The sequence below is a fragment of the Alosa pseudoharengus genome, unplaced genomic scaffold (assembly GCF_046254945.1).
Source record: "Alosa pseudoharengus isolate Yale_2024_CS ecotype anadromous, Long Island Sound unplaced genomic scaffold, YU_APseudo_1.1 YU_APseudo_1.1_scf_13, whole genome shotgun sequence".
Lineage (NCBI taxonomy): Eukaryota > Metazoa > Chordata > Actinopteri > Clupeiformes > Clupeidae > Alosa > Alosa pseudoharengus.
In genome coordinates, this window is record NW_027468598.1 from 21276148 (window position 1) to 21304098 (window position 27951).

General features: G+C 41.4%; 2 protein-coding genes across 2 annotated transcripts; one reads left to right on the top strand and one right to left on the bottom strand.

Annotated features, from left to right (window-relative positions):
* Positions 1 to 6731: 6731 nt before the first annotated feature.
* On the top strand, positions 6732 to 20417 carry vwa7 (von Willebrand factor A domain containing 7). The gene is made up of 18 exons (XM_076282515.1): positions 6732 to 6851; positions 7223 to 7328; positions 8139 to 8389; positions 8735 to 8968; positions 9214 to 9310; positions 9550 to 9678; positions 9768 to 9963; positions 10327 to 10502; positions 11839 to 11951; positions 12360 to 12476; positions 12620 to 12808; positions 13284 to 13416; positions 13740 to 13892; positions 14139 to 14231; positions 14734 to 15014; positions 18577 to 18713; positions 19166 to 19325; positions 19450 to 20417. The coding sequence occupies exons 3-18, from the start codon at positions 8156 to 8158 to the stop codon at positions 19957 to 19959; spliced, it is 2952 nt and encodes a 983-aa protein (XP_076138630.1). The 5' UTR covers positions 6732 to 6851; positions 7223 to 7328; positions 8139 to 8155; the 3' UTR covers positions 19960 to 20417.
* Positions 20371 to 27411, bottom strand: LOC143121870 (major histocompatibility complex class I-related protein 1-like). The gene is made up of 6 exons (XM_076282518.1): positions 27311 to 27411; positions 24992 to 25243; positions 24521 to 24796; positions 24112 to 24396; positions 23525 to 23660; positions 20371 to 21604 (listed from the first exon to the last, which is right to left on the bottom strand). Exons 1-6 carry the CDS (start codon positions 27369 to 27371, stop codon positions 21502 to 21504), a joined length of 1113 nt encoding a protein of 370 aa, XP_076138633.1. The 5' UTR covers positions 27372 to 27411; the 3' UTR covers positions 20371 to 21501.
* Positions 27412 to 27951: the final 540 nt, after the last annotated feature.

Here is a 27951-nt window from a genome sequence, read left to right on the forward strand (position 1 = left end):
GTAGATCTACAGTAGACCATGTACATGACCTGTATATACATGGATTGACATGGATTGGCTTTAAAACATGACCTGTGTAACTGGTGCTGGCTATACAAAAATTCTGGTTTAAAGCAACACCAAAGAGTTTTTGTACCTTAAAATAATAGTTTCCAAAATCGTTTCAGTGGTTCATCAACTCGTAACAGGGTGAACGGCAATTCTGCATTCGGTTCGCGGCCCTCTATCGGCTATAACCGCACTATGTAAGTTTGCCAGATTGGGTAGCGGATCTGTAGTTCGATGGAATGAGACATAAGAAACTACAAATTTGACTTGCATCTGATGTCGCAATACATCATACTTTTATAAGTCATGTCAAATATTCTACCTTGTCTGTGGACATCGTTATTTGCAAAGCCGGTGCAGAATAAACAAATAGCGTGCCTGCGACAGAGGGAAAGTTCTTTGGTGTTGCTTTAAAATGGAGAATAGAAATCTCTTTTTTAATTGTGTGTTTGCAAGGGCATTGAATTAAGTATATAAGTATAAGTATAAGTATATATACTTTTTTGATCCCGTGAGGGAAATTTGGTCTCTGCATTTAACCCAATCGGTGAATTAGTGAAACAAAAAACAGCCCACAGTGAACACACAGTGAGGTGAAGCACACACTAATCCCGGCGCAGTGAGCTGCCTGCTACAACGGCGGCGCTCGGGGAGCAGTGAGGGGTTAGGTGCCTTACTCAAGGGCACTTCAGCCGTGGCCCAACGGTCGGGGCTCGAACCGGCAACCCTCCGGTTACAAGTCTAGAGTGCTAACCAGTGGGCCACGGCTGCCCTGAATTCGGCTTCATTCAAGGATTCCAACGGTACCTCATTTTTGAAAATCAGAAATACGGGTCAAAATTTGCATGCACACATCTTCACAGACAGACAGCCCAGCCCAGCTTCATAATTATTATGCAGTTGCCAGATGGCTATCAAGAGTCTGGCAGTTAGAGCTGTAATGTCATAATGGGCAAGCATTCCGCCATTCATTTCAATGGCAAAAAAATCCAACGAGGAAAACGGGAATAACGGCAGGTCAAACCATTTATACAGGGGCAGTCACACCATTTATACAAGCAACCTACACCGGTTCGGGCCAGAATTTTTAGAGTTGTAGCCATGTCGATATCTCAAAAGCCCTAGGAGCAGTAGCGACTCCAAAAAGTGAGTAAAAAAATAATAATAAGTAAACTTAAGAAAACAATAGTGGGCTTGCTTGATCAAGTCCACTAATAAATAAATAAACATCAGATATGACAGCATACGTTTAATTTAAGGTTTGGGTACTTAGCAAAGTTTTTAATCCAAAGTGACATACAATATAACACTGAAAGTGCACAATGAGCAGGACCTCCAAACTCTCGTTGAGCACCGTTCACCTTTTCATGACCTCACAAATAGTGTTGAAAAGAATACCATGGTCCCTGCAGTCGCTGAAACTCTTCCCTAAAAAAACATGACTGACCAAAAAAGACACTGATGAGACAATCATAAATGATACAAGAGAAAACAGGACAACTCCATACACATTCTCAGGTTGAGCTGTGGTGTCAGGGGCTAGTGTCCGTGCCACATCTGAGTGTGAGTGTGACCCGCGTGATTTCCTGGTCCATACTTGTTTCCTGTCACTCTTCACTGTCCTTGGCAAAAAGCAGAAAAATATATCACACTAAAAAAGGTAACACACTCCGCAACGAGGCCACTGCATTCAAAGTGAATCTAAATGCATGTAATGCCACTGATCATAAGTCACTGCTATTGACACATGCGGCCTAGATACATCATAGCAAACAAAGCATTGTTTTAGAAAATAATTACTAAATGAAAGTGAGATACTTGCACTAAAAAAATACACCCAATCTTGGTATGGTTCAAAGCTTGTGTTTTTTTGCCAAAGAAAACATCAGATCTGTTCCTAAGGTTGCTACCTATAGAATGTGCTTGATGCCATAAAATGTGCATGCTGTATGATGTTGTATAGTCAGGAGGGTGCATGTATGCATGTCTTACCCTGTGTATTCAGAGGGTTTCAGGAAGTTTTTGAGAGCTACCTCGTGACTGTTGTCTCTTTTTCCTGCTCTGCCTTTGCCTTTGCCCTAATCAGATGTGCTCTTCGCTGATCCTTTTTAGTCATGTGGGACCTGACAGAGAGAGAGAGGGGGGGGGGGGGGTGTCAAAGGTCTGAGTCACTGCTCTGATTCTCTCCTGTCTCTAACAGGAGATGATGGAGCTCCACAGAGAGAAATTTAACATTTCCTGTGAGCAGGGCACAGAGAGGGGCCTCTTGACCCTGGAAGACACCAAGTATGAGTGCTGAAAGGGGTTGAACAGTCACCTCTCCTGGAAGAGTCCATTTTATTGATATAAGATGAACTGTATGTCAGAGGTGGCTGAAGGGCAATTTGAAGGGAGTGAATCACCATGGTGAAGAAGGGACAATGATGTGTCAAATAATGCTGGCTCCCATGCCAAATTACAAACAGCCTTCTTCAAGAAGGCCCGAGCTGCTACACGTGGACATTTTTAGGTCCTTTTTGGACACGTCCAAAAATATTTTTTTATCTTACGGAGTGCCTTGGTTGGAAAGATTTTTTCTCTTTTTTCTCATATGAAACTACTAACCTTGGACCAAAGAGCACCCAACGATAAAACATTTGAAAGAACAAACAGGACTGAGCACGCCCCTAACTCCAAATATATACAAACTTTATTGTCATTTGGCAGAGTACAGGTACAGAGCCAATGAAATGCAGTTGACATCCAACCAGAAAGAAAGAAGCATTAAATACCAAGTGCAGGTAGAGTATGGTTGTGTAGACAATAGAGATCAATAATGTACAGTGTATAGTTGGATAAATACAGGTTTTCCAGATGACAAGTCTACAGAGATAAATAGAGTATATATGTCAAGTATACATAGACATTCGATATAATATAACTAATATATATATGGTGAAGGTGAAGTTTTGTTCAGCAGTGTTACAGCCTCTGGAAAGAAGCTGTACCTGAGCCTGCTGGTGCGGGAGCGCAGGCTCCTGTATCGCCTGCCAGGTGGACTGGAGTAGACTGAAAAGACCATGGTTTGGGTGGGTGGCATCCTTGACAATGGATTTGGGTTTGTTTGTACAGCGTTTAAGATGTGTCGTGGATGGAAGGGAGTTGGGAGCCAATATTCCTTTGGGCAGATTTCACTGCTCTTTGTAGTGCCTTGTGATCAGCAGTGCTGCAGTTGCCGTACAATGCAGAGATGCAGTTAGTGAGTATGCTCTCAATGGTACAACGGTAGAAGTCGGTTAGAATCCTAGGACATATAGGTGTGCTTTCTTCAGGGTTCGTAGAAAGTGAAGGCGCTGATACGCCTTCTTCACCAGACTGGAGGAGTTTTCAGTGATGTGTACCCCAAGGAATCTAAAGCTAAACACACGTTCCACCTCAGCACCGCTGATGTGGAGGGGGATATGTGCCCTGCTCTTGGCTCTCCTGAAATCCACAATGATCTCCTTGGTCTTCTGGGTATTGAGTGCCGGGTTATTGGCCAAAGCTTGATTTTGTGTTCAGTAAACCATTTCCATTTTGATCTGGACATTTGTTTTGGTTAATTGACCTGATGAATTATCTAATCATGACCCACTTTTAATGTTTTGGTAGAGATTGACAGATATCCTTTGAAAATGTTTTTCTTGGGGTTCATGATACCATGCACCTTAATTAGGTTCCCCATGGAGTTCTTTTCAGTATAGTCATTATTTTATGTACACCTTGCCAAAGAGCACAATTTTCATTTCATCTGACAATGGACCACACTTCCAGACAAAGTCACTGTACTGTGATTTTTTGGGGGACTTGGTGACCCCAAGATAATACTTTTTTTCTGTAACTCTCCAACAGTGGTTCTTATGGATTTTTTTTGCCTATCTTACCATCCTCCGGCTGTGCGTAGGAGCAAGATAACCATGGGTCTTTAGCTTGTTTGTCACATTTCCAGTTGATTAGAACCTTTTAATCATTGTTTTAACTGTAAATAGGCATTTTCAACAAAGCTGGTGAAATTTCCATACAACTTTGGTAAAGGTGTGTCATGCATGGCCCAAGGAAGAACCATTTAGCTTTTGGACCAGATCTGTGAACCGACAGATGGTCCAATGTTGGCTGTTGGCTTCATGTTAGCTGTTCGCCTGTTGATATAAATTCTGTTGCAGTTGCTGTAGGACTTCCTGTGCACATGTCTATAGGTTTGGCCCTGGCACAGAGTGTATGTAGAGAGCCATGCCATACCAGCCATGTCTGTGTCCATTTCCCACAAGTCAAACAGCATTTTCTTCACGCTTTCACTTGTGGCTTTCACCACATAAAGATATTGTTTTAACAGAAAAAATTTTTTTAAGCTCACACCTGACCTAAGTAGGGTCACACCTTCTTATCCAGAAAACATAATAATTCATTAATTCAATTTCATTACTATCCAGTCTAATTTTGTTGTATATTTCATGAAGTAAAAGAAGCGTCGGTCTCCTTATAGAACTTGGTGGAACAGTAGCCTACACACATGGGACATGCATTGCGCCTAAATATCTTCAATGAAATAGAAGCAACGAATTAAACCTCTCAGCAGTTTCTACACAGAGGGAGATGCACATGCGCCCCCATGTGGACAGCATGGATATTAGGCCTACACATGAAGATGTTCAGCCTGACAAAATGTCATGTAGGCCTAGGCCTAATGATGCTTGGCCTTGATTAGGCAATGCAGCTTAAATGAATGGGCACAGAAAGAGAATTGAACTGAAATAAAATGTTGTGGATAAACAAGGTGGTCAGGCTATTAATAAGGTATTTCGATAACAGACTTATAAAATGCTGCTCTCTCATTCAGCACGCGCACTGCAGCCAGGGACTTGATAGTAGCCCACATAGGATTGTGTATGGAGAAGGCTATAGGCCTACTAATCATCTTTATTGATATAATCTATACCAGAAACAGTATCATTAAGCTGCAACAGGTCTGTCTAGGGTTAATACGCTTCGCATATTCTAGTATTATATAGTCTACTCTATACTATTATATAGTCTAGTTATTTAGTAGTAAATAACCGTAGTTATGGGACAGTTATAGGCCTTCTGTACAATGCAGTAAGCTAGTAATATTTTCGTGTCCAGAATATTGCAGTAAGGCCTATAGCCTAGTGCAATGCAGTTTTCCCATGTCCAAAATATATTGCATTCCAGGCTAATGATGGCGCGCGCAGTAGGTCTAATGGAATTTACCGTATGGAACAGAGTTTATAAATTCGAACGGTAGAGAATAATTTGCTTCTTATGCTAACGGCTTATTTCAGGGAAAGTTAAGAGCAGGTAGCATACTTTACGAAACAACTTTCTAACTTTATTAGACCCTTGTTGAGGTACGTTAATTTATAAAGAGAAAGAATAATCCGCTGTAGTGTTGTGCTGCATACCATTCTGATGAGTAGGCCTAGCAGTAGGCTAGCTTTCAAACAACTGAACCTGCAGTTCAAGTCGGCAAATTGATGAAGGGTAAAGACTGTGTGGTAGCTACCCAGAGGTGCGTAGAGGACTGTGAATGATAGCCTAGGCTAATCATGATTTTGGCAGATAGCCTGTCCACAAGAGTCAACACAGACAGATGTTTCTGTGTTTGTTTGTGGCATGGGGGTTTACTGAAGCAAGTGTCAGTATTTCCAATTGTAGCCTAAAGGTTGGCATTGGCAAGGGTAATGGGTATCTGCCCTACAGCTATATAGACTTGGCACAATGGTAAACTCAGTCTAGACCAGCAAAAGAGCAGCAGCAAAAGTAGACCAACAAAACATAGTTGTCTTGCCTATTGACAAGGGATCTCCTGACATAAGATTGATATTAGCAAATTTGGCCATTTTTGCCTTTATTTACAATTAATTTCTTTAGGCTACTAGTGCTTAGTCCTACTGTATGTGCAACCCTCCAACCCCCCCCCCCCCCCACCTGGATCCTCTTTCATAGTACAGTTGCATCACTTGAAATAGTTACACACATAGTCTTCCCTATCGTCCAGTGCTGTGTATTCTATCTGTTCAACCTCTATTGAGACCCTCAAGATTAATGCTTCTGCTCAGGTCAAATTCCTAAGACAAAAGAAGAACACCAAAGTTTCTGTCTTATGTCTTGTTTTTTAACACAGGCTATTTTAGTGAAGTGCAGTGCTGAGTCTCTTGTTGGTTAGCAACAGGCTTGCCCTCTATTTTTGCATGGAGTCATAATATAAGAGGACCACTGGGGGGATGGGGAGGGGGAGGGCACGGGGTGTCCAGCATTGTGAGAGCGAGCCCAACGGTTTTTCTTACCCAAAGAAAAGGGAGCTTGAAAGAGGAGTCGGGAGAGTGGGGGCCTTGGCCCAAGCATCCCATCCGTAATGTATTCAGGCCTATTGTGAGCAGCCAATGCACCATGCAATAATGGGGGCAAAGTAGAAGGAGGAGGAGGAGGTGGAAGAGACTGAGAGAATAAGGGGAGAGAGTGGGAGGTTGCGGGGGAAAGGGAAGCCTCTGCAAATCCCGACGAGTCACTCCCCATAGCTTTCTCACAGACAGACAGACAGCGTCAGTGTTCCAGACTCAGGGTGCGCAGTCCGCAAAGGATGTGGCGTGCTGAGCGTGTGTCTCTGTGGAAGCTGAAGCAGAGCATCAGAGGCTGAGTTGGTTTCCTTCGCAAAGAAACGATCTGCGCAACATGTGGTTTGTGTGTGCGTGCCTGTCAGTCTCACACACACTCACACATAGACTGGACGTGTAGGCTGAAGCGGAGCCTATGTCCAAAGAGGACTGGTAAGATAACAAGGATCTACATGCAGACCACACCCATTTTTTATACTCTGTGTACAGCTATTGTTTATCTTACTACAAAATTCTAAATGCTTAATAGTTAACAGTAGCTTACAATGTATTAAGATAGTCATTATATACTTGTACATTGTCTACATTATAGTTTTATAAGACAAATAAATCCTCTGTACACAGCACAGGGTTTTGCACATAGATACACCATTAAATTGATTTAAAAATGTCAAAATTCATACTCTATAGTAATGTTTGTGATGTAATTTTCCAGTGTTCCATTCTTAGAATAACAGTGGAATGATAATAATTAATTGATAATAAAGATGTATGCAGTAGTGTAACTGTAACATAACCCACAGCGCTGGCAAATAATGCTGATCACTGGACTAGTCTACTACTGGAACTTGACACATTTAGGACTCAGCATCAACCACCAAGAGTTTAAACAGTATCATAACTCTTTTGGTAAGTACAAACAATTTGATTTGGATTGGAAAAGTTATGATAGGAAACGTGCTGCATTTTTTACCATGAAGTTATTTGTGATATTGATAGGACATTTAGTTTGTTTCTTTTCATAAAAATCCATCAGTTAGGATTCAAACTGTACAGAGACATGATCCATGCTGTGTATTATTTCCTCAAAAGTAATTCATTCATCCATTAATTTTTAGTACTTTGTTGTAAATCATTAGTCATACATGCATCTCTCTTCGTAAACTCCCCTGAAGACAAAAGCTTACGCGAACCCGTGTGCTTGCGCGCGTGCCTGCATGTGTGTATGTGTGTGTGTGTGTGTACTGTGTGAGTGTGTGTACTGTGTACGTGTTTATTTGTTTGCTTATTCACAACATGCTTCTGGTACAAAAGATAAGCAGAAGAAATGACACACATTCTACCAAAGGAACAGTTCTTTGACCCCGTCAGTCAGTCTCTCCCTTGTACCACATCCTGTAAACAAGTGTGGTGTCAGACACACAAAGTGTCTGCACTCTTTTATTTTAACAGTTAAGAAACATTTTTAACAATGATTTAGTATAGCCTAGTAAGGACACAACACACATGTAATACCCTACTTGTATGAATATTTTATACTTAAGATTTAGGAGAGCACATTGTGTTAGCACTAAATGTATTTAGTATGAAGGGTGGAGAGGGAGCTAATGCCTTAATGGGGACAAATTTGCAGTGAGTTTAACGCAAATACAGTATATATATATATATATCACATCCAATACGCTTTATCTGTAGTGTTATCTGTTATGCTCCATACAGTGCACTGACATTGGCAAATGGTGTGGAGAGGTTGGGAGGCCAAACCATGGATTAGGCTGTGTGTCCTGGGCCTGCTGCTCGTGGCACTGCCAGGATGCCAGTCCTTCCTGCCCAACTTCTGGTCCCGGGTGCTGACCCTGTCTTGGGACTCCTACACGCACCAGTACATGACTGAGCAGGCCATCCTCAATGTAACCATGGAGACGTTGAAGGGTTTGCCAGGACAACACCACTCAGGCAGCCAGAGACATGTAAGCGACAAGGGCACAGCAAGTCCTAGTTGGGCAAAAGGCTTGATGCCCAAATCGAGAAAAAGTGTTGACATGCATAAAAAATGACATCCCATTTCAAATTGCACACCTACAGGATTTAGTTGGTTGTATATAGTGTGGTACCTAAAATCACAAGGGTCCTGTAATACACAAGTCATTTTCCTTATATGCAGAAGAACATAAGCGTGAATGTGATACAAAAATGTAAATGTGAGTCTGTCAACAGTTATCCAGTAGAATCTAGATCCATAGACAACACAAAATGTAAGGCAAAGGCAGAGATGTAACAGACATTTAACAACAACATTCTCATCTGGCTCACAGGAAGGACTGGGCCGAGGGTTCTGGCGAGCCGTCGGGGAGGTGGTCCGGGCCAACGCAGAAATGGACTTCCTCAGTGCCACGCGCTCTGACCCCATCTACCACTTCGACTCGGAGCGCGTGGATGCTGCCACAGAGATGCTGCGGGAGTTCTGGAACCAGAGTGTGCTGCTGGCGAAGGCCCGGGAGTATCAGGGGGCTCGCCACAATCTGGGCCAGCTCTTCCACTCACTGCAGGTAAAGGATGGCTACTAGGCTCCAATGATATCGCACTTTATATCTTACCATAGCATTTTGTACTCATTTTACTATGAATACCACAACATTTTAATATAATGTTAAGATCAGTGGATCTTAAATTAAACCATATTAATATGATTTAAGACTCCGTAATCCCATTGAAACAGTGGTGAACAAGTAGACTCAAATCAGCAAAATATAATGAATTGAGTGTGTTTATCTGTTCATGTAATTGTGTGTAGGATTTCTACAGTCACAGTAATTGGGTAGAAATGGGACAGAAGACAATCTACCAGCATCTGTTAGATCCCAAAGCTACTGCAATACCAACAGCATCAGGTCAGCAACTTCCATGACGGTTACTGAAGCAATAGATAGTTTTGTATTAATCACTTCTCACTGTTAGTATTAATATGAACTGTCAATCTTTCCATCGCTTAACAGGAAGTGATACCTCTAATACGTGACATACACGTGTATCGCTCTGTCAATGTGAAACCACACAAATAACAGAAACCAATTCTACATTGTAGAATACTCTTAATTAATCTGATTTCCATTCTTCTGTTGTCTTATAGAGGATATTCATACCTGTGAAGAATGCCACTTGCCCACCTGTAAAAATAATATCCTCAAAGTAATGCACAATCCAAAGTTCCCTCTTCTTACTACTGGCTACTTCAGTGACTATCCCATGAAGCCACCAGGTAGTATAGATTAGATATTATACTATGTGTGTACAATACAATCATCTCAGTATATGAGTTTGTAGTGACTGTGAGGTGTCTCTCTCAAGGCAAGTGTAGCCACGGCGGGATTCTAGACAGCAGTCGTCACCAGGGGGCCCGGGGAGGCATCAACAAGGACAGCACGTCGCCCTTCTTTTCCCCCCACCACTATTTACATGCCGAGGCCGCCAAGCTCGCAACCATGGCGACGCTGATGGTCTTGCGTGATCTTCGGGACATAGTGGAGCCCAAAAGCTTCCTAAGGTCAGGGGTCAGCCCTCTTAAACGTTTTGTTTGGACTCAGACTATACTTTAATCTCCTGAGAATTCAGACTGTTGAACCAGACATTACAGAATTATGCTGAATGCAGTAGAATGAATTTGATTTAGTTGAACTAACTGAAGTAACTGTTGAAATTGATAAATTGATCTTGCCTGAACTGAAGTAGCTGTTGAAATTGATCAATTGATTAGGTCTGAACTGAAATAGGTGTTGAGATTGATAGACTGATCTTGCCTGAACTGTGGTAACGGTGATCTTGCCTGAACTGAGTTTGCTGTTGAAATTGATAATCCGATCTTGCCTGAACTGATATAGCTGTTGAAATGGCATTCGTGTGACTGCAGACTGTTCAGCGTGAGGCAGCCACCAGCTCTGGTGTTTGTGATTGACACCACTGGCAGCATGTTTGAGGAGATCTCCGCCGCCCGCTTGCGTGCATACTCTATCATCCAGGCCCGAGCACGTGATGGTGGCCACGCCCAGCCAGGCACCTTCCTGTTGGTGCCATTCCATGACCCGGGTATGTGCCACGTCTTCAGTTCCACAGGATTAATTGTAATTGAATAAGTGAAACGACACATAATGTACTGTATTATCAACCATGTGTGATATATTCACTACGAATGTGATGTACCTTGCCTTAACTTACCCCTGAAAACATACCAAAACCAATTAATTTAAATTAAGGGGCCCTTAATTTGTAAAACTAATTAATTAACTAACTAATTTAACTTTACCTTAAAATGCCATTTTAAGGTGTAAGTGTGAAACCCCTTAATCTTACATTTAAGGTGTCAAGTCATAGCCTGGGTGTTCCCATGCTGCCTTGCGCGCGATTTGATTCACGCTGCTAAGGCAGCCTGGAGACCATGGAGCAAATTTTCGCCTGAGATAGGGGACCGATCACAGAACAAGGGGGAAAGCAAGACGATGATGAGCTATGCACAAACGCATTTGATAGACATCCGTGGCACCCAATAAACGGATCTGGGCATTTTTTTCAAATACGAGAAAATTAACGTTTGGTTCCCAGACCACGTCTCATTGAGAAGTGGTGGCGCTAGCCAGGCTATTTATTGGGTGCCACGGATGTCTATCAAATGCGTTTGTGCATAGCTCATCATCGTCTTGCTTTCCCCCTTGTTCTGTGATCGGTCCCCTATCTCAGGCGAAAATTTGCTCCATGGTCTCCAGGCTGCCTTAGCAGCGTGAATCAAATCGCGCGCAAGGCAGCATGGGAACACCCAGGCTAGTCAAGTCAGGGGTTCCCTTTATTTGTTGTGATTAAGGGGGTAATTAAGGACAATTTAAGTTTTATTTATATTTTAAGGTGTTAATTCAGGGATTCCTAGATTAAGGGGGTAAATTAAGGAGAAATCAAAGAAGGGGTAAATTCAGAAGGCTTTTCTCCTTAATCGACCTTAATCTATGCACATTTCTACTTAAAACCGACTTAATTATAGAAGGGTTTTAAGGTCAAAAGTAAGACATTTATAAGGGGTGGGTTTTGTTTCGTAGTGATTACTGTACTTTATTTGTATTATCTGTCTGTCTGGTTGTTTACTGAATGTTGTCTGACTGTCTAACTGTGGCCTGTCACGGGACTACAGATGTAAGGGTAACACTTGTACAATGCATCAAATGACAAAAAGTATGTTTAAAATGGCTCATGGTCCCTCCAAAATAAAAAAAATAAACAAGTCAATTAAACAAGTCAGTTTTTTTGCATAGATCTCTCTTGGAAGAGCCTTCAGCTCAAAGAAACATGTACAGACTGCTTGTACAGACTGCATTTCCTGATGTTGCATGATGGCTGTGACAAATGTTATGATGAAATCATGGTCATTGTGTCCCAGGAGTGGGCCCTGTGTATGAGACCGATGACCCGGCCCAGTTTCTGCACTACCTAGATGACCTCACTGCACTGGGCGGAGGTGACGAGCCCGAGATGTGTTTCACAGCCATCCAGGTAAACCCTGGAGACCCTGGTATATCAGTGATTTTTCCCCAAATGTAGTGTCACTTGCATTTTAATACATGTAGGAGCACTGATGTAGTTCATGAGGAGGGGAGATATTACCATCACTGAGCTTGAGTTTCATAATATGTGTTTGTTTAATATGTTAACTGAATGAATTACTCCAGGGTGCGACCCCAGAAGTAACCATCTGTATTATTTCTTCACTATGATCATGGTGACTTTTAGATTGTGAGTGAAGACCTAAGAATATGAGTAGAGGTGTGAGATATTATATTCTAAATACAACATGGGTTTGTTTAGTTTGCATGTTTTACTCTTGATTTTTGCCAGTTGTTACACTCTGTCTGTGTGTGTGTGTGTGTGTGTGTGTGTGTGTGGGCGTGTGTGTTTTTTCAGTTGGCACTAACAAACAGTCCACCCTTGTCTGAAATCTTTGTCTTCACTGACGCCTCTGCCAAGGACCGGCACCTTTACAACTCTGTGGAGGCTTTGACACTGGAGAAACAGAGCAAGGTACAACATAATCCACAGTCAAATGAAATACTTAGTGGTCAAAGTGTAAGATGATGATATCACTACAGAAATATTTACAATGCCACACCCTCCTTATTAAGCCACCTGCAGATGCAAACAAGCCATTTTATTGTTGCTGCCAGGTGACATTCCTGTTGACAGAGGACACCAAAAGAGGCATGAGGAGGAGAAGGGAAACTCTCTCTCCTGACCGCTTCTCTCTCTACACCTCTCTGGCCTCAGTGTCCGGTGGCCTGACCATCTTCACCTCTAATAAAGACATTGAAAAGGTCTCTGCCATCGTTCAGGATACCATAGCCACAGCCAGCAAGGTATGATGCAAGTCTTGAGCTGAGACGTGTAGTGGGACCATCCAGTGAAGGGCATGCTGCAGATGAGGGTTCCACCTTGTGGCTGTTTATTGCCATTGCATGTTTTCAAAAGTGTCAAAGTTTATTACAGGAATCACCCAGTATATACATGTATGTATATATATTTATATGCATATATATGTTTGTGTGTGTATGTGTGTGTGTGTGTGAATAATTGTGTGTGGGGATAAGTCACGAGAAGTTTGCTATTTACAACAGCAGAGTAAAATATAAATATATCGCAACTCTAGAGGGAGCTCTAGAGTCGCCAAAAGTACCTAAACCTATATAATGTACCTTTAAGCAGCAATCCATTATATTATCCTGTCCTCCAACACATAGTGTGTAGTCACAGAACAGCAGGAGAAGTCATTAGACATGGGAGAGAGAGAGAGATTAGTCTGGGACTGATGTTGCCCTGCGCGTCTGTGTGCAGGTGACTCTGCTGCATGCTGAGAGCCACGTGGACCCGGATTGTTCCCATGCTTTCCAGGTGGACAGGAGCATGAGCAACGTCACGCTACACCTGGCTGGTGCCATAACGGACTGCACTCTCATCAGCCCTAATGGTGACATATATATATATACACACACACACACACACACACACACACTCCACAGCCCTACTGGTGACACATACAAACACACATTGAACTAAAAGTCTCTCCCTCTTACTGTGTCATCCACACACGCGCACACACACACACACACACACACACACACAGCTTGCACAGATTCACACATGTAGAAATCACACAATCCCAGCAGATCCCACATCACGCAGGATGATAAAATGTCACTGAGACAACACAAGAGTGAGGCCTGTGAGGATGCCCCACTGTGGACACCACTGTGATCTCTCCGGCTGTGTCTCTCTGTCTCCGCCCCGCAGGTCACACACAGCCCCTGCTGGGGCCCCCCGGCCCCCTGGCTGAGCTCCAGCGTCTGCAGGGCCTGTACCGGGTCACACTGTGGCCCCCCATCCAGCAGGGCCAGTGGCACATCACAGCCAAGGCTCGAGGAAATGTCACTTTCAGCGTCATCGGTAAATTCACCCCGAAGGCATTGGCATCATTTTATGTGCTGCATGATTCAATTATGTTATGTATAAATTTAAAATGGTTAATGGAATGGTTTTAATCCTGTTGAGTTAAACTATTTGTATATATTCAGTGAATAAAAGCTGAACATCAGCTGTTTTTTTGCATTTATAATATTCATATGGAGATATGTGCACACATACTTTATTATTTTAGGTTTTATTTATTATTTCATATTTACTGTCTCCTAGGTGACAGCAGCTTGGACTTCCTCTATTACCTTGCCACAGAGGCAAATGAAACCCATCCTGGACTGTCTCGAGTGGAAGGCAGCCCAATAGCCGGTTTGTTTACAGTCTGGATACGCTTATCCCACAGTGCTCAGTTTCAGAATGAAGAGGAACACATTTAGTCAACACTGTGCTTGTACTACCTACCTCACTGGCCTCATACAATGCTGTAAAAGTACTGAACAGTAACCCCTAAAAGTATTGAACGGTAACCTCTAAAAGTACTGAACAGTAACCCCTAAAAGTACTGAACAGTAACCCCTAAGAGTACTGAACGGTAACCTCTGAAAGTACTGACAGTAACCCCTAAAAGTATTGAACAGTAACCTCTAAAAGTACTGAACGGTAACCCCTAAAAGTACTGAACAGAACCCCTAAAAGTACTGAACGGTAACCTCTAAAAGTACTGAACGGTAACCTCTAAAATGAGTGGTGGTTTGATAGTTCATGAAGATATAGGAGAGAAGAGCAAGTTAATTATTTCTAAACTCAAAAGGTGATGATGATCAACATCTCTTTGGTTCACCTGTTTCCTGGCCAACCGTGTCCCCTCCAGGTTTACCGGTGTTCCTGGTGCTGGCAGTAACGGGCCTGTCCCCGGCTCAGAGGACCTCCTTCAGTCACGTGACGCTGATGGGAGCTGGCGGCAAGGGCCTGCAGAACGTGGCGTTGAACTCCACGTCGTCCCTGTGGACGTCGGAGCAGGAGCTGGTGGGCAGGATAGAGGCAGTGCCGCACACCCCCTTCTGTGTGCACCTGTTTGGCAGAGACGGTCACGGCAACACGGTGGAGAGGGTCTCCTCAGAGATGATCCAGCCCACTCATGTGCAGATACAGGTACACCAGCCAGTCAGAAGACCTTTTGGCATCACACTGAATATCATTAAATAACATTGAACTTAGCTTAGTAACACAATATATTTTTTTAGCTTTCCAATTTTAGGGCCGTGAAATTCTTTGGGAACAATCCATTTACTTGCAAATATCACTTGCTAAGAATACTGTATTACTGGATTTACAGTTTTTTTCAATCGCTAACAAGCGCTTACCCATACTTCAGATACTTTTTCTAAACTCTTAACACAGACTCACACCTACAAAACACAACTGGCCAAATGGATAATTTTCTTCTCAAAAACACATTTTGTTAAATATACTACTAACACATCTTTCTCTGCACACACTAACTTTACCAAAACACTAGGAATCTAGTGACTCAAAATGAAATTATTCTGTAAAAGAATAACACTTCACAAGGTACATGCAGTCACTCCAAGTACACCAGGTTTCAAAGTACACTAGGTTTCTGGCTATTGTTGACATTACAAAACCTGCATAGAGTTTTATGTTTCAGTTTTACAGGTATTTGCATGCAATATTTACACTAAATTTCTTGGTTGGGAACTGTATGTTCACATGTTATGTTCACATTCAAAAGCATTTTAGTAAAAAGCAAATCAGTTTTTTTCCTTTACTGTTTACTACAGGAGGTACAGAAATACTGTTTACAGTATGATAGAACAGAAAAAGTTTTACAGTATTGCAATGCTTAGGGTGAACAAAATATCCATGAAACACACAAGCATTCTGAACAAAAAACAACAGCAAAAAGGCCAGATAAAAAGGGGGGAGCTAAAAATAAGCACACAATTACTGTATCTAATCTCTGCGATCTTCAGGGTTAGGCCACATGTTTTCATCAACATTGCATTGATTACATGGTCGATGATAGTGGCACGAATTTCATCACTGACAGTTCTTGCAGCCATATGGAATGCCACCACCACGCATTCTTACATCTCTACCATGCCCTCTCCTTGGGCCTGCTCTCCTCCCTAGCCCTGCTTCAACATAAATCAGTTGTGTGTCAATTATTACAGTTTTTTCAATCGCTAACAAGCGCTTACCCATACTTCAGATACTTTTTCTAAACTCTTAACACAGACTCACACCTACAAAACACAATTGGCCAAATGGATAATTTTCTTCTCAAAAACACATTTTGTTAAATATATACTAACTCTTCATTTCAAAACAGAACACATATTTCTCTGCACACACTAACTTTACCAAAACACTGGAAATCTGACTCAAAATGAAATTATTCTGTCAAAGAATAACACTTGTTTTCTCTTCATAAGGTACATGTAGTCAATCAAAGTACACCAGGTTTCAAAATACTGGCTATTGTTGACATTACAAAAACTGCATAGATTTTTATGTTTCAGTTTTACAGGTATTTGCATGCAAAACATGCTCTATCCACAGTTTTTACACTACATTTCTTGGTTGGGAACTGTATGTCCACATGTAATTCAAATTTCATTCAAAAGCATTCCAGTAAAAAGCAAATCAGTTTTTTTCCCTTTACTGTTTACTACAGGAGGTACAGTAGAAATACTGTTTACAGTATGATAGAACAGAAAACGTTTTACAGTATTGCTTACAGTGAACAAAATATCCATGAAACACACAAGAGCATTCTGAACAAAAAACAACAGCAAAAAGCCCAGATAAAAAGGGGGGAACTAAAAAAAGCACTAAATTACTGTATCTCATCTCTGCGATCTTTAGAGTTAGGCCACATGTTTTCATCAATATCACATCTGATATTATCCAAGGCGATGCACCTGAGATAAAACCATTTGCTAGCAGAAGCAGAGCAGAAGCAGAGGTTTTGATATAGTGTATCTAAGGTTAAGAATATTGTGTTTGCTATTGTGGGATGTTGTGTGTTAACATTAGTAAATACTACAAAAACAATCCATAGTTTTGTTGGGAGGTATAGCTTGTCTGTTAAGAAAATGTAAGCATTGCGGAAATGTGTTCACTCACTGCATATTGTGTGAAAACGACATGACATGTGTGAATGGTATGGCCACAAAAGACCGATGCTGTGCTAATTGTGTTTAGAGTTTTGAAAATGTGACAACTGGTTAGACAAACGCTTGTTGTCTGAACGCTTGTCGACTGAAAAAAACTGTAATTGTTTGTTTATTATCTGCTGAGATATATTGTTTTTGAACTGATATCATTGCAGAAGCAGAGGTTTTTATAGGGCAATTCCATGGAAAATTACGTTTTTTGTAACATCCATAATGCCAATAAAATGTGATGGTATGGTATGATGTGATGAGCATTTGCTATTTTTGGCTGAAGAATGTACATGAGAAAAAATGCACAAAAAATGAACGTTACCATTCACATCATACAAATGCCAAGGCATTTTACTGGCGTTTGTTTGTTTGTTTGTTTAATTTAAGGCCATTTCCGCAACTAAGGCTATTTAATGGCCAGAACACTGTATTACAGAAACTTAAATATGTTTTTTAAAATCTATGCTAATAAGATATTCTAAAACCTTCAAAGGTGGGACCTTACTAAAAACATCAGCTATAGAATTTTGATGATAAAATTGTTGTCTTTTGGTTCTCAAGGCAGGGCAACAGATCAAAATATCTCACTGACAGAGGCATTTTGCAAAATTGGCATAATGGAGAATCTTCACCACTCAATAGAAAGCTATGAGTGAGTCTTGAATGTCCTATACGGCATCTGGTATAGACTATTTGATTTTACTGGCGTTATGGATGTGACAAAAAGTATTTTTTTCTGTGGAATTGCCCTATACTGTATCTAAGGTTTGGAATATTGTTTTTACTATTGTGGGATGTTGTGTGTTAACATTCGTAAATAATGCAAAAACAATCCATAATTTTGTTGGTAGGTATAGCTTGTCTGTTAAGAAAATGTAAGCATTGTGGAAATGTTTTCATTGACTGCATATCTTGTGAAAACGACATGAAATGTGTGAATGGTATGGCCACAAAAGACCAATGCTGTGCTAATTGTATTTAGAGTTTTGAAAATGTGACAACTGGTTGGACAAATCCTTGTTAGCGACTGAAAAAAATTGTAATACAGCACAGGTGCATCTCTAAAAAATTTAATATCATGGAAAAAAGTTTATTTCAAAAAGTGAAACTTTCATATAATCTAGATTCATTACACATAAAGTGACATATTTCGAGCCTTTTTTTTGTTTTCATCTTGATTATACTAATCTTGATGATTATGGTTTACAAAAATCCAGAATCTCAAAATATTAGAATAAAGAATTTATGATACAGAAATGTGGACCTGAGATGAGCTCTAATCAGCAAATAAATAAACACCGGCAATACTTTCCCAAACCTTTAATCTCTTAGTCTGTGCAGGGCAATGGACTTTTCCCTGATGTTGTTTGAGATGCATCTGTTCATTTTCATATAAGGATGTCCTAATATCTGTATATCTTCAGATTTTTTTCATTTTTTTGGGTAAACTAGACTATTTCAAATTGTCTTACCATCATAGCATTTCAGTGCAAGGTAAATGTCCACTCTGTTGTCTCTCCCAGGTTCTGTCCTCCTCTCACCTGGTTCCTGGCCACAACACCAGCGTGGCATTTGAGGTGTGGAACCACGGCCCTGCCCGCAGTTTCTCCTTGTCTGCTATGGACGACCATGGCTACCTCTCACCCACAGGACCCTACAGGTGACAATACCTACAGCAGTGAGGTGGGAGATAGGGTCTATGGCAGAAGCGGTTCATTTCAAACATTTCAGTGGTTGCATACAATTTCATGGAAGCAAATTCATATTATACAGGTCGTATATGTTATGAAATGTAACACCTGAAGGTTGTGAATACAATTCTAGGCTGCTACCATTGTAACCCTAAGGTTTCTCCAGGGGGGCTGTCCATGTAGTTAGTTCAATGTAACCTGTTTGTGGACGCAGATTGGATTTGATCCGAAAATCCGTATCAAAACTGATTCGGACTAGTGTGGACTTAAGTCACCTTGGACAAGAGCAAAAGCTAATGACTAATAATCCAATATCCTACTCTTTATCACTGATACAACAACCACATAACTTCAGCGAAGGTCTGTGAATTCTGGTGTAATCTTGAATCGTGAACTCATTTTATGGTCCACTGGTCAACAGCTTCCACATCAGTGAGAGGAGCTTCTTTAGCAGGGAGGTGGTGCTGAAAACCCCCAGGAAAGCTGCAGCAGGAGAGGCCATCACCTTGACCCTGATGGTCCGCGCACGGGACTCTGCAGACTCCAACTACGCAGTGGTCCACCTGACTGTTATCCCACAGGTGAGTGTCACAGCAGGTCAAAAAGGAATACTGATTACTGCAAATATATGGCTTTGATCCATATACATCTATGTGTGTAAGATGGTCTTCCTTTGTCATCATCTCCTGTTTGTTTTTTGGCCAGGACAACGACACTTCTCCTCCCTCCTGCTCAGCCATGCTTGTGCAGGCGTCCTGTCCTGAGCAGTGCTCCCTGGGCAACTGGAGTGTGTCTCTAGCTGTGAAGGACCGCGGGCACTCCGGCCTGGCTGCGGTCCAGCTCTCCCAGGGCAAGGGCACACTGCAGGTCCTCCACCACGGCGGCAGCAAGGGCAGGCATGGACGCCCGCCAGGGGACTCTCAAGAGGAGGGTCATGGCTCGGAGAGAGACCACATGGTGGCGGGGGATCCTCGTCTGAGCGTGACGTCCTGGGCCGGGGGGAGGCCCGTACGCCTGGGCTATGTGTCTGCCTGCTGTGCCCCCACGGCAGAGCTGGTGGTGTGGGACAGGGCGGGCAATAGCCGGCGCTGCCACCTGGCCGCCCGCCAGCAGAGCGCCAGCCCGGTAGAGACAAACAGGGCTTCGCGCCAGCCTGGTCACCCATGCCAGGGCCTGGGTCTGTTTCTGATCAGCCTGCTGGTAATCAATATGTAATCAATTGCCCTGAATAGGGCTAATACCTCCACTAGCCTAAATGCTAGTCAGAGGTGACTTTGCTGATGAAGGATGTAGTTGTTTTAGACTACTGGCCCCAAGGCTGCTCTGATCCCCCTTTTGAGTCTTCATTGAAACCGTAATTATGGCCCCATTTGGGGGATTGAGAACAGCATTTGAGGTAATGTTAGATTTTTTTTTCTCTTTGATGTAGTGAGTGTTTCTCAAGAACTATAGGCCTACTGTATAAGAAACATTTCTCAAATAAATTAGTAGCATTTGAGTGAATGTTACAGGTGGACGTTGGAGGAAGAAGTATAGGAGGAAAATAAATAATGCACTGATTTTGAAGGAGAATAAAAGAAAATCAGACTCAGGGAAAATTGTGATATTTGGTTACAATGTCACCATGTTTATTTTTATGACTTCATTTTCCAAATAAACAATTACTAAAACTATTATATGCAATTTTGTGTATTTCTACAGACTTACAGACTACAGACTATAAACATATTATTTACATTTATGGAAATGGACTTTAGACCAGAGTTTTTAAGACTTGATCATGGTGATTTTCTACCAATTGTTATCTATTCTAAAGTTTATATAACATAAAATAAGAGTGTGGAGAGGAATCAAGTAGTTTGATGGCATGAAAACACATCTCAGTGAAAAATAACCTCTTTAAAGGTACTATAAGCGATGCCACACGTTTTTTAGGCTAAAACATTTTATGTCACTTACTGCAAAAAGCACCTAACCAACCGCTAGCTGTCTGTGTCCTGAATACACTGTAAAAAACGCGATCTCTCTGACAGCCCAGGCTCCAAGAACGGCAACAAAAACAACCTGGGCAAACCTAGCCCATGAAAACATAACAAACTGTTCCAGCAAATCACAGACGAGATGCGCGTTTAGGAGAGTTTCAATTGCACGGGAGCAGCACGGGAGGGAGGGGGAGGAAGTAGCGGGCTAGCTCTCTGTTTTGTTTGAAAGTCAACAGAAGTGATGTTGCCCAGCATCGCTTAGAGCACCTTTAATAAAGGCATAGCCTCCTGGCCTCCTTTGATTACAAGCTGTTAGTAAACAGTGAGTTAACTGTCAGTAAACAGTAAGTAATTCAATCCATTTCTTTCCAATTCCTTGTGCACATTCAATCCAAAGTTTGTAAAAAATATACAAATAGATGAAAGTATACAGTATATAGGCATATATACAAAAACTAGTCCAAGCATAGCACATGCAGGATGACAATGAAAACTGTCATTATATCATCTTGTTAAAAACAACTACCTCACATATTGTACAAGAAGGGCATGTGAGTAAAGCTTTGAAATGGATGTAGATGGAGGTATGCCAGCACAAAAAGAAAATGAAAGGGTGCAGCAACAGTTCATTTTCTAGAGGTGGCTGAATATCATGAATGCATTGTGTAATGAATATCATGAATGCATTGTGTACTGAGTACCATGAATGCATTGTGTACTGAGTATCATGAATGCATTGTGTACTGAATATCATAAATGCATTGTGTACTGAGTATCATGAATGCATTGTGTACAGAGTATCATGAATGCATTGTGGACTGAAACTTTCTTGCTCCGTGCTCTGTTCAGATGGCAAGTTCAAATCCGTCGTCGTTCTCCTGAAATTGTTTAAAGAAGGTAAGTCTTGGTGAAGTAGGTCTTGGTGTTTGGGCAAAATGTACATACTGTAACTGGCCAATTTGTACCAAGAGCTGTCTCTACTATTATCAACCACTTATTCTGTCACGATAAGCCATGTTATGGCCAATGACTAAATTAATGTGTTGATCTGCTTTAATAAACATTTTCTGTTATTTATTCGATGTGGGCCATACTACAACATTTTCAAATATGAGCATATGACTCATATTAAAATGATTTCCTGAATATATAATGGATTACTGATTACTGTTTAAACACTTTAAATTACAGCTTGTGAATTACAGGGTAAGTACTAGGTAAGTAAAGCATAAAAATATATGTGAAGTATAGTATAGTATAAGGTTATGATTTGAGAAGGAAGTGGCTATTACCAGGTATTTGGTGAATATTAAAAAAAACAATATTTCAGGAAACTAATGTTTCGAATCTATAGGTTTTAATACTCACTCAAATCTTCTTACGAGTATGGTGGAAGAAGTATGTATTACTGAGTAAATTACAAACATTTTACAAACTAGATGTACAGCAAAGTGGTACAAAATATGACGCTGCTCAGTCCTGCACATTCTCACGCTTGTCAATTTGTCTCCATCCCCTACTCCAGCCCCTACTCTTGCAACTTTTGGGGTGTTTGTGTGTGTGTGTTTATCTGTGTGTGTTTATCTGTGTGTGTGTGTGCCTACTTGCCTGCATGTGTGTGCGTTTTTGTGTGTGTGTGTGTGTGCGCGTGCGTGCGAGCACATGTGTGTGTTTATGTGTGTGTGTGTGTGCGTGTGCCTGTGTGTGTGTGCATGTGTGTGAGTGTGTGTGCATGTGCATGTGTAATGTGTGTGTGTGCCTGTCTTTAGGTGTGTGTGTGTTTAAATGTGTTGCGATATGTTCCCCAATGAACGGAATTCCATGAAACTTGGCATGCATTTAGTAGGCAGGCCGAGGCCAGGCTATGCATTTAGAGGGTGTCAGGAACAGGAGTAAGCTCCTAAGTAACAGTGCGGGCAATAAACTAAAGTAAAGCTTTCTCCCTCTATTTTCTTCAATAGCCACTGAGTTTAGTGTAAGTCCTGTTAAATACACTGTAACATAGGCTAAAAGGATGTAAATTAAAGTAAAGCTTTCACCATCTACTTTCTTACAATATCCACTAAGCGTAAGCGTAAGTAGCCTACAGTATAGCTTAGTACGTTCTAATTTTCCTGTAACTTCCTTCCTAAATTAAAGTGAATCTTTTACCCTCCAGTGTCCAGCTTAGGTTTAGGTATCTGTTTGAGAAACAAATGGCTAGATGTTTTTTGTTGCTCTTATATTGTTCCATTAAGTGGTGGTGAAAGTGTGGTGAAAGGCATGATCTGTAAGGTACAGGATAATACTGTAGCGTCGGTGGATGTTCATGTCCAACGCTGAATGAGTGTCTCCCAGAATGCAATGCGAGTGAATGCTAGAATGTGTAATGTCGGTTATAATAGTTGTAGTTACGTTTACCATGTTGTGTATTTGTTAGCGTGTTAGTCTCTTTGGTTGTACCTCATGTGCTTATCCTCGTGTTGATGTGTGTGGTAAACCCTTATTGTGTGTTGCATGTGCGGCTGAGACTACCCCTGTGTTGCCCTGTCCTAGTATGTCTGATTGTGTCTGAGTCTTCCTGTTCCAATAAATGGCCGTCCTGGCCAAAGGTGATTCTTGTCTGAGGGTGAGATCGCTACAATACACATTTGTGGTATAGTAGTAAATGTTTCTTGTTTACGCCTTTTTATAGCATTGTATTGTTGTAAAAGTATCTGAAATCCAGAATGATGTATGTGTATGATGTAGTTACATATGCGACAGAGTTAGTGTTCCTGTGCTACTCCATAGATACTGACCTGTGCAACTCTACTTACATGTATGCAGCTCTGGAGTGTGGAGTGTTTTGATGGCATTGTCGTCTTCTTACATATATTACAAGAATCAGCACAGTCACTATAATTAAGCCAATGGAGCATCCCACTATCAGGGCTGTGAAGCTCCTCTTACGGTCTGTAAAGGATGAAAGAAATTATGCCATGAGATTCTACTCAATACACAGGTCTATATTGGATGTTCTAAAGGTTCCCAAAGATCCAGTAGGCTATCAAGCTCATGTGTACTTGTTTTAGGCCGTTTACTGTACAACTGACATATTACTATATTCACTTCAATTCAAGCCATTTCTAAAGCCAAGCAATGATACAAAACAACACCGTAGTGTACATCCAATGCTTGGCTGACCCAAAACACTAAGGACTGGTTAGTTGTAGTCCATTTTCCAATGGGAATCTCCATTGATGTTCTCTTTCCACCTTCATTAACACTCTCTTTTTATCTGGGAGTAGGCTTAATTCATGAACAGGAAACCGGCCTTATGATTTTTTCCCATCCCGACACTAATCACATATCCCACTGTGGTTACTATCGTATTAGAACACAGCTGTGTTGTAACTGGTCTTACCCAATACCACAGTGATGTTCCCAGTCACACTGCTGTGTACGACCTGACACCTGTAGATTTGGGACCATGGGGCTTCATCTGGAACTTTCAGAGTGCGCCTAACCTGGTACGTGCCATCTCCGTTGGGCAACACTTCCTCACTGATCACTCCATCTACCAATTTGTGCCCCCTCTCATCCAGCCACTCCACACGCACCTCCCGAGGATAAAATCCAGTCACGTGACATGTGACCTTGAGATTAGATGTACCAGGGGAAGACTTTTCAACCAGTTCAACATTAGGAACTGCAATGAAAGTCAATAAGAATGTTACTTACATGTGCATTGAAAATTGTGTGGTATGTATGTATACATGAGTGATTGAGGCATCACTGAATAAGATGCATTAGTAGAATTATAATATCTTTACCTTTCTCTTTACGGTCTTCCTGGCTGAAATTTAGCAGCTTCTTCAACCACTTGAAACACCTGTATTCATAGCTGTGGATCATTCCCAGAAGATCCTCAGACTTCTCCTCTCTTTTCCTTTTATAGAACCATGCTTCAGGTACTGCAGCTACCCATGTTCTTGATTTAACATCAAAACTTACAAAGTCTTTACCGTTGTAACCATGGCTAACAGCTGCTGACATGTACTCATCCTCTGGATTAAACTCACACTGAGAATAACCTTGATAGAAGTGGGCTAGACACAAGACAAGAAAAGAAGAGTATCAGTCATGAGTTTCTCAATCTCAGAGTCAATTAAGTTATTCTAAGTTATTTTATCTTTCTTTGTATCTTCTCTTTATAAATAGATATTCACTTTCTCCTTCATGTCAAAAACTTGCTCTGATCACACTGAGAATAAGTGCCCCCCCAAACTGTTAGAGAATCTTACCATGTGTATTGCTGAAGTGTTTACTTGTAAGATTAACAGCCTTATCAAGGACAAGGCGGTTATGTTGAAAATCCCACTGGATCTCCTCCCACAACAAAACACCATCTGAACTCTTCAGCCATTTTGGCATTGGGGTTTCCTTAAGAGGACTATAATAGTAGACCACAATGTCGTCTAATATTAACATATTAATGCTCTTGGGAGATGAAGTTCCCAGACTGGCCAAGCCATGAGCACGAAGAGAATGGATACCTAAAAGAAAAAATAACAAATATCAAAAAAACCGTAACACAAGTTATCCATTAATACAAAACTATTATGTGTTACATTACAGTTTTTCCAAAATCTATTTTGGAATTTCAGCCAGATACAACAAATGCTATTTCTTGATTGGATGTCGGGTGGCTATTTATTTTTTTGATTGGCTGGTGAGTGGTGAGCTAAATCTGAACCCTGCGAGAAATCCTCTCCATCTGCGCCTCGTCCATTAATTATGTGGGTACAGGCAATGTTTGAGAAGTAGCGGAACGCAAAAAAAAGTGTAGGAAATAGGAATGCTAAGGACAAAAAATTTAGAACACACGAACACACACACACACACGCACATACATAAACAGACACTTACACACACACGCATACACACACAGTACAAATGCACACACATGTACGGACACAAGCACATGCACGCACACACTCACACACACAGGTACGCAGGCACGGAAGCACACACACACACACACACACACACACACACACACATAAACACACCCACATGCACAAACATAGCACACACGCACGCATGCACACACACACACAGACATAAACACACATACATAAAAACACACACACATGCAAGCAACCAGGCAAATGCGCACGCTCACAGGCAGGCAGGCAGGCAGGTAGGCAGACACACACACACACACATAAACACAAAAGCAAACACACACATGCACACACTCATTTACATACACAAATGTTGCAAGAGTAGGGGATGGAGACAATGTGGCGGTCATATTTTGTACCACTTTGCGGTACATCTAGTTCTTGGTAAATCCTTAATACAGCTTTTGCCCATTGCTTGAAAACTACATGCTTAGACCAAAGTAACAAAACGCGAAGCTTTTGTTACTATTTAAACACAGTGTAACCTTAACCTCAAACAAAAGCGCTGCTTTGTACTTTAGTTGCAATTCTGCAACACACTTGCACCTTTCTGCAACACACTTGCTCCTGCACACTATCATACATAAGACACTTCGTTCATAAATGAAATCTCATGGGTACCATTGGTACAACACATCTATTCAAAATACAAAACACATTGGGTGATTGAAAACACTTAGAGTCCACCACGCCTGTTTTTCCTTTATACAGAGGTGTATTTTTGGTTTTACAGTAGGCTATTTTGTTTTATTTCTGCGTTACTGCAGAGATATAAAGCCTATCATTTTAAAGCGTAAGCATGTGGACTGTCAGTAGATGTAGGCCTATCCAACAAACAAGGAGCCAATTGTTGCTCTATGCTAGGCCTATTGTAAAGTCTGCAGAGCTGTAAAGTTCAGTGATTTTTTTACAGTGAGATCAAAGTCTGTTTCTGTATGGCTTGGTGGCTTCACAAAGTTAGGTTAATTTACACAACACTAGAAACAGCTTCTGAAAACCTTGGGGAAACCATGTAGGCTAGGCAATTCGTGATATGCGAGCCAAGAGAAATGTTGAAAATGTGTCTCAAGACAAAGACAAAAAAAAAGCAAACCGGACTGTTCCGTTTTTGTGCCAGTCTCGCCAGCCAAATCTGGGCAGCGCTGGCAACACACATTGACGTAGCCTGTGCTGGTTTGAAAATGTATTGATTGATAGACAGCTTTCTTTCATTTACTGAGGAATTTAGTAGGCATATTAACTTATGATTATAAAAGGCCGTGCAATTAAGTGTGTATATATTAGTGGGTTTTCCATATAGGATTATGGCCTATTGTCTATTTCAATTTCTTGCTGTGTTCACAAGCCATTTTACCATATTTAAAAAGCCACATTTGCCTATACAGTATATAGTCTATATATAACTATAAGCCCTTACAAAAATAACGGTAGTTATAAATCCTGTTCAGTTATAAATATTTGCAGTTCCTGCACTGCAAATAATTCCTCCAAAACTGCAGAAATTGATAGGCTACTCGGGAAACTGCAGTTTTGACACTTAAAATAGCCTAGTGCAGTTATAGCCTACAGTTATTCCATGTTTTGCAAACTACTACATTTTCATCAAGTTAGCTTAATCGTAAAGTTAATAGGACTACACATAGGTCTATCACCTACCTGCTAGACAAGATTGGTTAAATAAGAGTATCGACACCGCAATCGCACAGTAAACAAGCATTTTCTCCACAGGGCAGGCGGCTACAGGCTTCGCATCGAAAGTGAAAGTCCACGGCTACTAAGGCTACGATTCACACTGAGATGGTTTCTGTGAATTGCCCCTCCCATCTAGCCTGACGAGCCAGACCCACATTAAAATGTAGGGTCTGGGCACTCACCGTTCGCAGTGCTCAGTCCGAGGGGCGGGATAATCAGTTGTCTTTCAAATTCCCTCTGCACGCAGTGCTATGAGTCCCATGCGTTTCCCACCAGCGGAGCTAGTTGGCTAGTTCAAACGTTTGCCAACTTAATAAAAGCTTAACTCGTGTCACACTGTTCGCCAACAGCAACATCCATCTTATTTGTTTTCAAGTAGCAGGGAATTCAACCCAAACGGTTGCAACTCTGCCATCAATCATTATGTTAAGCCCACCTAACCCCAGCCGGCACACGACCGACCTTCAACGTTGAAATATAGGTGAAATAACGTCAGTTGTTGCGTCAATGTTGAAACAATGTTGAAACAATGTTTAATGCTAAATGGTTGTAAAAGGGTATGTAGACAAACATTGAAACAACGTTCAATGTTAAATGGTTGTAAA

Excerpts from the sequence above, each read along its gene's own strand:
- vwa7 (XM_076282515.1), top strand. The coding sequence starts at position 8,156 with ATGGTGTGGAGAGGTTGGGAGGCCAAACCATGGATTAGGCTGTGTGTC. Across the intron at positions 10,503-11,838 it reads GGTGCCATTCCATGACCCGG|GAGTGGGCCCTGTGTATGAG; the intron begins GTATGTGCCACG and ends ATTGTGTCCCAG. Across the intron at positions 12,809-13,283 it reads CCATAGCCACAGCCAGCAAG|GTGACTCTGCTGCATGCTGA; the intron begins GTATGATGCAAG and ends GTCTGTGTGCAG.
- LOC143121870 (XM_076282518.1), bottom strand. The coding sequence starts at position 27,371 with ATGCTTGTTTACTGTGCGATTGCGGTGTCGATACTCTTATTTAACCAA. Across the intron at positions 25,244-27,310 it reads TAACCAATCTTGTCTAGCAG|GTATCCATTCTCTTCGTGCT; the intron begins GTAGGTGATAGA and ends TTTTTCTTTTAG. Across the intron at positions 21,605-23,524 it reads CACTCCAGAGCTGCATACAT|GAGAACGACGACGGATTTGA; the intron begins GTAAGTAGAGTT and ends AAACAATTTCAG.